This window comes from Corylus avellana, chromosome ca6 (assembly GCF_901000735.1).
Source record: "Corylus avellana chromosome ca6, CavTom2PMs-1.0".
NCBI classification, from domain to species: Eukaryota; Viridiplantae; Streptophyta; class Magnoliopsida; order Fagales; family Betulaceae; genus Corylus; species Corylus avellana.
This window is the reverse complement of record NC_081546.1, coordinates 29,543,589-29,553,405: the sequence shown is the minus strand read 5'-3', so window position 1 is coordinate 29,553,405 and position 9,817 is coordinate 29,543,589. Positions and strand designations below refer to the sequence as shown.

The following is a 9,817-nucleotide window of genomic DNA, read 5'->3' as shown; positions in this document are numbered from 1 at the left end:
TCAGCATCTACTAGTGCACGAAACGTCCTTGTTTATACTGCAATCACCTCAGCCATTTAATGTTTCTACTGCTATGAATCCATTTCCTATCCATATTTCAAAATTAGGAGGCGTGCCCCCATGTTCCCTTCTTCTCTCCCCAATCATAATCGAATTACAAGGGTGATAATTATGAGAAAGCTTCTATCAAAACGAATCAGAATACCTTATAATTTTTTAAAATTGCAAGTTCTCAGACTACAGGAATTTGAGTCTTTTCTAGGCATCAAACGGCTCAGAAAATGTAACATACTAAAAATGTGGCTTGTTATCGAAGTAATTTAGAAAGAATTTTCTTTCCAAAAAGTTTATTCTTCACTTTTATAGAGACGCTTCTTCTTTAAAAAATCAAAAGATAATTTTCAGTTCAAAGCTTTTTTATAACATAAAAAGAAAAAACTCAATAAAATATACTTAATTTTAAACTATAGTAAGTGACATTTTCTAAGTATTTCGACGTAAAAATTGTTGGGATCCTAAACAACCATGTTTTGTAATTAAATAAATAATAATAAAGTCTATATTAATAGACCTAACATGAATCGTATAATTAATATTGAATTCATAAATTCATCAAGATGAGGAGCAGGTTTTAAGGAATGTGCAGTCTGTCCAGAACAGCAAAATAAATTCTGGGAGAGAAATAAATAAATAATAATAATTTGTTACAAAAGTGTGCAACACGTTAAGTGGGGTGCATTTGCATGGTTTGAATTAAATTAAATTAAAAGGAGCTGTCTATTTGTTCAACTGTACCTTTGTCGTGCATTTATGAATTACTATATTATGCACATTCTTAATTCCCATACAATTAATAAGTTCGAAATCAATGCAACAAAACACTGCTCATTTTTTTAATGGCAATCCGGAATCAACTTGGCAATGATTCCTCGATAAATGCAACTGAAAGATAACCCGGGAAATAAACAAAAGGAAGTTATGAGGCAAACTTTTGACAACAAAAGTAGATTCCAATTGGATTTGTTGTCTAGATTGAGATAGTAAATATGAGGGAATTCTCGTAAAACCCACTTGCCTTAGTAGGTTTCAGGCAATTCGTGTATGTGTTTGGATAAATGGGTCACATAGAGATCCACTTATATTGTTGGCTGGATTGAGATTCAAATCCATTTCAATCACCTAGCTGATGCATGCAATTCATTTTCTCTAATTTTTACTGTATTGGAATTTTTTGAAAATTTTTGTTTGAATTTTAATGAATTTGGACAGAAAATGAGAGAGTGGAGCGGAGCTCGAGTGCTCTGAGCAAGTTATAAGCCCTACACTTCTGGCTGTTCGGAACACTGGGATCCTACACTCTCCTCTGTCTTTTTTTTGCCTGATTCCCTAAAATTCAAGTAGAAAGTTATTCATTTCTACCAAATAAGCCTATTGACTTGGTCCCTATAGTTATTTTCACCTCTATACTTATTATAATCTTAATGACCCCAAAAGAATAGAACTAACATTAATTATTAGATGGAGGTTCTAGAGTACTTCATTATTTGGAACTTTCAATCTTATGGGAAGCCAATGCTTAAAGATTGTTTAATTATTTTTTGTTTTTTCTTTTCATTTATTGTTTGAGTGTACTGTTTGGACGCTGTGACTTTGGGACCAGACATAGAAACACAAAACATTACTCCCAGAGCAAAGAGAAAGGCCTTATTTATTTTGTTTGTTTGTTTTTCCTACATAAGTGGACCAATCTATTCTGGTAAGTCCTAAAAAAACATCATGTAATGTCTCTTTGTCGGCCAAAAGTTCTTAACTCCTTCTTTTAAGTTTTGATATCTTGGACTCATTTGAACATTATGTTTTCTTGACCCCATAACCATAAGTCCTTAGTCCTTTTATGCATGGCATTTGCTTAATAGAAAGAAAAAGATGCCCTATAGCCTATGTATATATATATATATATAACAAGTTAATTACTCCCAAATGGTGGAAGTTCTCCTTTCAAGAAACCAGAAGTATTTAAAATTTCAAAAGATTGAGGTTCAATGTAGTTGTTGATTCAAAACGTAGTTATGAAAGCGTGATTTTTAAAAATGCAATTAAACGTTCAATAAGATTTATAAAATAGTGATGTTTATGTGATTTTTGTTTAAATACGAATGTTTAGAATGTAAAATCACGGGGGCAAACGTATTCTAAAACGAACCATTTCATTGCAGATTCAAATTCAGTGCATTTGTTTTAGGTACATTCAAAATTATAAACCTAAACTTTAATTGTTCTAAGTTCAAAATTTTAAAGTTGGTCACATTCACCAGTAGTGATGAATAAAGTATACAAGGTTTCTAAAGAATGTTTCTAAAGTGTCACCACTATTGGTAAAATCCAGTCTGTATGTTAGACATATTCCAGAAAACAAAACACAACCAAATCTGATCTGTTTTCATGATGTACTAATCATGGCACTACCCTTTTTCTTTTCCCACTTTATAAAATTATTAAGTACATCAAGTGAGTACTCTAGAATAGTCGAGCAATTTTGTTGTTCAAATTGTTAATACTTCAAGCAGTAAATATAAGAGAGTTCTGTCCAAACAGATCTCAAACAATCCATTCCCTACTCGGATACATGAGATATAATGACTCTTTTACATTTACTATCTAAATTATTAGCAATCGAGATAGCAAAAACTCAGAACATTCGGAACCATAGAATAGTTGGGTATTATAGTACCTTTTGAAAGAGAATGATCACTAACTTCGCAGCTACCAATGAGAAGCCAAAACAAGAGTAATATTCACAAATATAATGATCAATAAGTCTTCTATCTCTTGTGCATGTGCCCCAGAGTCTAAAAGAAATGATTAAATAATGCACATGCTTGATATTAATTGAGTCCCTACTCCCTATGTGAAGTAGTACCTAAACAATTGATCTTTTTCCACATCAATTTTAGAAGTCTTTTCCTAATGGAAAGCCTATAACGTTGATTTATCTTTAAGAAAGAAGTTGCATCTATTTTGAAATTTATAGCATTTAAATTCCAAGATTATGTGGGGAATAAAAAAATGAAGGAAATATTTACCAAACAGCCTTGAATTGTCCTTTGGTTCAGGATAAGATTTATCAAGGTGTCCCATCCCTCTCCCAATCTTCCCCATGTAAAAGACATTCCACTGCCGAGATACAGCACAGCATGCATCATGACGTAGCCGTCTGATTTAATTACTCACTCATAAGGGAAATACCCTGCATGCATATTGAGAGCCATCTGATTTGATTAATCATGAAAGTGTAAAAGTAGTTGACTAGCCAAAAGATGGCAATAAGGTTAGCAGAGATGAAGATGATCAATGCTTAGCACTGCATGGGCAAATCAAATTGTCTAATCCAAGGAGGAGATCCTGCAGCCTGACCTGCAGGTGTGAATATTGCATGGAAAGAAACCAGACCAAAGCCTAAAAAGCTAGCTTTCATAGAGGTCTACTAATTAACATGGTTGAATGCATTATAAGTACACAAAAAAAAGAATGGGCCATGGCATGGCTGCAATCCAGACCTACTCAAGAACAAGAAAGAGATTGCAGTTTGTCCGACCCCGACATAAAAGATATTTTTGATAGTGTATGTGTCCGAACAAGTTTGGAGCGGTCCAAATTGTAGTATGTCCAAGACCTACTCAGCACATGGGCCTCATTGGTGGCCTCTCTCAATTGCCTACTCGAATTAATTGCACTACAATCCAAACAGATAATTATTGGAATCAAATTCCATCTAGCTAATTAAGGAAATGCTTAAAATAACTTTTTTTACTCTAATGTAATTTATTTGTAGTTAATTTGAGCACTCCCAAATTCAACAAGAACAAGACCCCAATAGCTAGAAGGTAGGGATGACAAGCTTTTTATATGATCCGCAAATTCGATACGAACTCGATACAAAATTAATGAATTATAGTTGATGGGTCATACCCATTTGATTAAATGAATCAGGTTATATGGTTAACCTATATAGTTTTATACTCATGCATTAACACAACATGACTCGAATCCAACGCTAAATAAACGAGTTAGGGTTAAAGTATGACTTGTTTGGTTAAATAGATTAAGTTATATATATATATATATATATATATATATATATATATATATAATTCGAATTAATTGCCACCTCTATCCTTATTCCTCCTTTATTGAATTATGAGGTGCCCAAATGAGTAGTCATTTCGTTTGACAAATAGTTACACTATGTAGAGGGAAGACAAAAGAAAATAAAAGAAAGGTGGAAGAAAAACCCTATTCTAAGTTGATGCTAGAGAAGTTGATGCTAGAGAAGTTGATGCGGGCCCCATGACCGTCTGTATATTTAAGCACGCATTCCCCATGCTAGCTAGCGACCAGTCACAAGCTACACAGTCAATTTAGAAGAAGAAGAAGAAGAAGAAGAAGAAAGAAAGAAAAACGAAGAGGAAAACCCCTACTTCTCTTCTTCATCTTAGGTGTTACAAATCTGCTTTATATCCTTTCATATCTTCAAACTTTTCTCAATCCTATGAGGCCTTTTCTAGCACTCTCTCTTCTGCTTTTGTGCCTTCTGCTTTCTCATGAGGCTCAAGGTATATATGCAAACATGTATATATATATATATATATATATACATATCTTATGAGCATTAGAGTTGTGTCCTGTTGTGGCATCATATAAGATTTGGGTACGTTTGTAATGTGGTTTGTTTCTTTGGTGAAGGGATCCGCTTGGATAAGATGTTCATGTCACTTGGGCAACAGAAACAACATGTGGGTGAAATATTTTCACTACTTTTGTCTTTCATGAAATGGATTTATTTTTTCTTCATTTATATATCTTCCTGTTTTGATGCTCAAATACCTGTCACTGAATGCAGGAAGCAGCTGATGGAAACTCTCTGATAACAGAAAGGATTCTCTGCAAAGATGGGGAGCACTGTTCAGGTACCATGAAGAAAAGAATTTCTAGAGTACTGTCCAAGAAATCTCACCACTGGTTACCAAGCATTCATGAAGATTACTACGGACCTAGGAGTCACAAACCTAGGCATCACTAGCTAGTTTGATCTCCCTCTATTTTCTTCTTCTTCTTTTTTGATGACCTTTTAAGTATTCGGGATTTCGCCCCGACTAGATCCCCGAGGCACCGTGCAAAGCTCTTCCTCTATTTTGTTTCCCTTTAGGATTGACTGAAGAGTTGGGTTAAGTTTCAGAAGATTCAAACCTCATGACCATGTACTTATCTAGAAAAGGATTCATGTCACAAAGAAATCATCTACTTCTCTGACTAATGTTCTTTATACGTTACTTGGAGCATTAATTATATAATTTATATGGGTTATATATATATATATGCTTTAAATTTTGCAGTAGACCCACAAAAGGTTATGAAAAAAGCAATTTTTTTAGCAGAGAAGTCCCATATATATGATATCTAAATTGGTTTCCTCATGTCTATTGTTGCAGGAAAGAATAGAAAACTTATTAATACAGCCACTTCTACTACCACCACCACCACCACCACCACATCAAAGGTCTGTCTTTTATTAAGACAAATAAGTTTCCACAGATAGAATTAGATGAAAATTAATTAATTAATTACCCTCCCCATAATATTCTTCATTCTTCTTGTATATGATTATATAATACATATATACTTCATCCACAGAATCATGAGAAGCATGAAGAGAAAGAGAATTTCAGTGTTAATGGGAGGCCTACTGCTGAGCACCATGAGATTGGCAACGACCACTTTCCTGCAGACCTCATATCTGAGATGGACTATTCTCCAGCAAAGCGAAAACCTCCAATACACAATTGAGTGTTGGGAATTTTTTAAAAAAGAAAAAAGAAAGAAGAAAAAGTAGAAGTAGAAGTATTAGGATAATAAAAGGGGATTAGAAGTTGGACAGCATTACAGAAATGCTGCAGTTTTTGAGGGTTAGGATTGATTAATTTTGTACATACAATATTTCTATTTTTATTGTTTAGTCTTTAAACTATCATGCGATGATTGAGTCATAATTAGGCACTTGGAGGGGATTACAAGGCATTGTAACAATGAAAAGCCAAAAGAAAAAGAAAAAAAAAATAGTAATTAATAATATCAGTTTAATTATATGCATTTTCTGTGTCGGCTTCTTCTGTATCTGCCTATCTGGTTGTGCATCGTAGGGTGGAAATAAAACAAAATTGAGACAAGGATAGCAAAAGTTGCCCTTCTTTTGCTCCCTCAAAAGTTGAAAACCCCATAAAGGGATGACTTTGACATTAATTAGTTTAGTCTCAAATCAATCAGTACAATCATATGCCAAGTTGCTTATGTAACAAATTCTCATTCATTCCAGAGGGGGCCATGGGTCATTAAAAAAAAAAGCGGGATTAAGGTTCAATGCAATACCTTATATTTCAAACGTTTATTGGGTGATTGTTGAAATGGTCGAATCATTCTTTTAACGATTCAGTTGATGGGATGTGATGTTAACGTGACATGCTCAATTTACTATTCAAACATGTTGTATCAATTGAATATGCTGATGAAAAAATGTTGAGAGAATGCAAAATATGCTATAGATAAACTCCAAAAGAAAGGGGGGCATTAGAAAGTAGAAAGGGGCTTTGGTCAATGAAGTAGGTGTGGTTCATTATGTCACCAAGGCCCCTGGTGTCTTTCTTTACTGGAGCAACGGGAGCCACAAGGGATTTGGACTGGACCCACCATGGTTAAACATATCGTTTGTAAGGTATGAGTGGTCACTCTTACATGTGGGCTCACATGTTCTTTGTTGGGTCACATATCCGGTGGCCTGAAGACCCGAAATTGCGGTGGATCACACAAAAATGAGGGCAGCATTTAGGGCATGGTATCTGGAAATTGAGATTGAACCATGTGGAGAACTGGAAATTGAGATTGAACTAGGAGGATGCCTACACATTCAATATAAATTATAAATATGCGGTGGCCTGACTACCCTTCATGGCATTGGTCGCGACCACGTCAATGGCTTTAGAGGGAGGTTATGACCACTCTCGAGAATTTAGTGGGGTGTGACAAACCACTTTCTCATTTTCAAATGATGGTCAGTCGTCCATGAGAATTGCACCCTCCTGAGGTGGTGCAACTAAAGTGGAAGAAAGGGTTAAGAATTTGGATAGTACTGTTGATGTGGCACACCTATGTTATTTTTTAAGGGAATGTAGAAAAATATGTAGTATTTCTAGGGGTGAAGAGACAGTTATGATTAGTGATTATTGGCTAAAATTGCTAACCATGCATAACCGCCTAGGCGGTTAGTGGATTGCCTCTGCTAAGCAATTCGCTAACCGCCTTGGCAGTTAACCAACGGTTAATAGTTAATAACTCTAATAACCACTAACCATTTAAAAAAAAAAAAAAAAAAAAACCCAAAAGGATGTTGTTTCTATGGTAATACAATAATATCATACTACATATGATATTGTTTCAAGATTTTTATACATTTTTATATATATTAAAATTTAAAACACAAAAACGACATTGTTTCATATATATATATATATATATATATATATATATAGGCGGTTAGTGGGCAGATATATAACCGCCCGCTTTTCACTCCTAAGTATTTCCAAACATTTTACAATACAATTTTGATATAATGTTATTGGTTAAAATAAATTGAATTAGCAATAGTCTTGTAGTTCATCAAAGATTCAAAAGTACGAGCTTTGCAATTCCTCCATCACTTGTGAAGGGAAAAAGAAAAAAAGAGGAACAGTTGCTCTTCAAAAATCTGCTTCAAACGGCTGGGGCTAAAAAGGAAAGGAAACAAAAGAAAGAAAGAAAGATAGAAAAAAAAGACTAGAAGAGGAATAAGTAAGGTCCATAGGAAGTATGATTACAAATCTGATTGTGAAATCTTTACACCATTTCTGATTACTAATCTGGGCCTGGTTCCTCGGTGCCATGTAATCAACATAGCATTTATAATCACAATGGTCTTAACTCTATAAATGTTTGCTCCTCAGACTTTTAGCAATTTTGTTAGCTGAATTGTTCCAATCAAGTTTTAGGCAATTCCCTCACTTGTTTGTGTTAGGTAGTCTTGAGCCTCTCTTAACCCCAAAAGCTAGCTTAAGAGGTGAGTTTTTCCCTCACACTTATAAAGTGACTAATAGCCTCTTCTACAACCGATGTAGGATAACTCTAACAATCTCCCCTTAGGTCAAAGCAGCAACAATCTATTTTTTTCGTGAATTGTTGGGCCAAGAGTTATTGATAAACTTGGGCTCTAATACTAGTTTTAGGAGGTATTATATCTCTCTCAACTCCAAAAGCTAGTTCAAGAGGTGAGGTTTTTCTTCACACTTATAAACTGACCACCAACCATTTTCACAACCGATGTGAGATAACCCAACAGTTTGGACATGTAGATTTCATAGAAGATCTATGACTATCCAATTTACTGTCTAAATTGCTAGCAATCCAGACAATAAATTGCTGAGAATCTAAATCTTGGTCCTCAAACATATTTTCAACACTATTCAGCATTTTTACAATTGGAACAGTGATGTGCTTTTCTCATGTGATGATGCTAAAATAGAAGAGAGAAGAAACAACCCACATACAATTAGGTCACTCCACTCTTACCATCATCTACTAAACTTCGAGACTAGCCTAATTTTTCGTAAAGAATAAAGTTTTCCTCCGAACTAAGTTGAAACAATTTTCTTCAATTTAATTTGACAAAGTTTTCTTCTAAATTAGGTTAGAAAAATTGTAAACAAAAAATAATAGTAATTCTCCAAATCAAGTAGAAAGAAAACCCTAATTTTTTTTTTTTTTTTTTGACATGTCTATACAAGGGAGAGAAAATGGAGGAAAGGAATTCTAATTAGTAACATTCGCTTCATGAGGCATTTTGAGTTAACGAGAGGAGTATAATGAGGCATATGTGTTGGCTTGGGCTGAAGCTCACTAACAACAACATTATAGATGGCCACTCTCTACACATGAAGAAACAAGCCCACTAAAACCACAAAGGGTATACTCCTACAAAAGCTCAGTTCAAGAGACTGCCAAGGCCCAAGCCCAATAACAGCCAAAACATTGCTTCATGAAAATGTTGAACCTTCTTCCACTTTAATCCATATGAAGGGTCGAAAATCAATATGTGCCAGTCATCTAATGGGACAAGTATTTAAAAGCAACTCAGTAGAACAAAATTTTGGTGGGTTCCCATATGTATGAATAAAGGGGTAACATATATCAGGTGCTTTTTTTGAAGCTTATAGTTTTAAAATATTAAAATATCTTCCCCCCATCAAGCAAGGAAAAATGATGCCCACTAAACTTTCGGAAGGAGTAATCCCTCTCCTCATTTCGAGGTTTAGGTATGTAAGCGTTCGTCAATGTGATCACTAGTTGAGTTGCTGCATTCAACAATTGATCTTATTGACTTGATTGATGTTTACAATAAAAATGTCTCTAAATGGATAATATTTTAATATCAACCTCTCATAGGCCTCTTAATGCCACTGCCTTCTGCAATCAGCCTATCATTGCCTGGATTTCTGCATGTTAAAGCCTCACAAACTACTTTCTTTCCCAAGATTGAAATCTCAGAATTTTCTAATACATGCAGCAATAACTATGGACCCCATTTGGTTTGCCAGAATTCATCCAATTCCATAATGCAATTCATGTGATCTCTAACTCCATCAAGCAGACTTCTACTACTTCCAGAGCTCACATTGTAGGCTTGCAAGACTCTTCTATTTCCTCCCACTGTTCATCTCCTACCCCTTGCAGTATC

At 34.7% G+C, this 9,817-nt stretch overlaps 1 protein-coding gene across 2 annotated transcripts; it reads left to right on the top strand.

Moving 5' to 3' along the window:
* The first annotated feature begins 4,292 nt into the window (after positions 1 to 4,292).
* On the top strand, positions 4,293 to 6,147 carry LOC132184854 (uncharacterized). 2 transcript variants are annotated; one of them, XM_059598632.1, is made up of 5 exons: positions 4,293 to 4,496; positions 4,744 to 4,793; positions 4,901 to 4,967; positions 5,490 to 5,557; positions 5,692 to 6,147. In XM_059598632.1, the coding sequence occupies exons 2-5, from the start codon at positions 4,761 to 4,763 to the stop codon at positions 5,842 to 5,844; spliced, it is 321 nt and encodes a 106-aa protein (XP_059454615.1). In that variant the 5' UTR covers positions 4,293 to 4,496; positions 4,744 to 4,760; the 3' UTR covers positions 5,845 to 6,147. The 2 variants fall into 2 exon arrangements, with proteins under 2 accessions (XP_059454615.1, XP_059454614.1); XM_059598631.1 differs by having other exon boundaries at positions 4,297 to 4,613.
* The last annotated feature ends 3,670 nt before the right edge of the window (positions 6,148 to 9,817 follow it).

What these genes read in the sequence shown, in the direction of transcription:
- LOC132184854 (XM_059598631.1), top strand. Translation starts at nt 4,550, where the DNA reads ATGAGGCCTTTTCTAGCACTCTCTCTTCTGCTTTTGTGCCTTCTGCTT. An exon ending in TTGGGCAACAGAAACAACAT is followed by an intron (nt 4,794 to 4,900) that starts GTGGGTGAAATA and finishes CACTGAATGCAG; the next exon opens with GAAGCAGCTGATGGAAACTC. An exon ending in CCACCACCACCACATCAAAG is followed by an intron (nt 5,558 to 5,691) that starts GTCTGTCTTTTA and finishes CTTCATCCACAG; the next exon opens with AATCATGAGAAGCATGAAGA.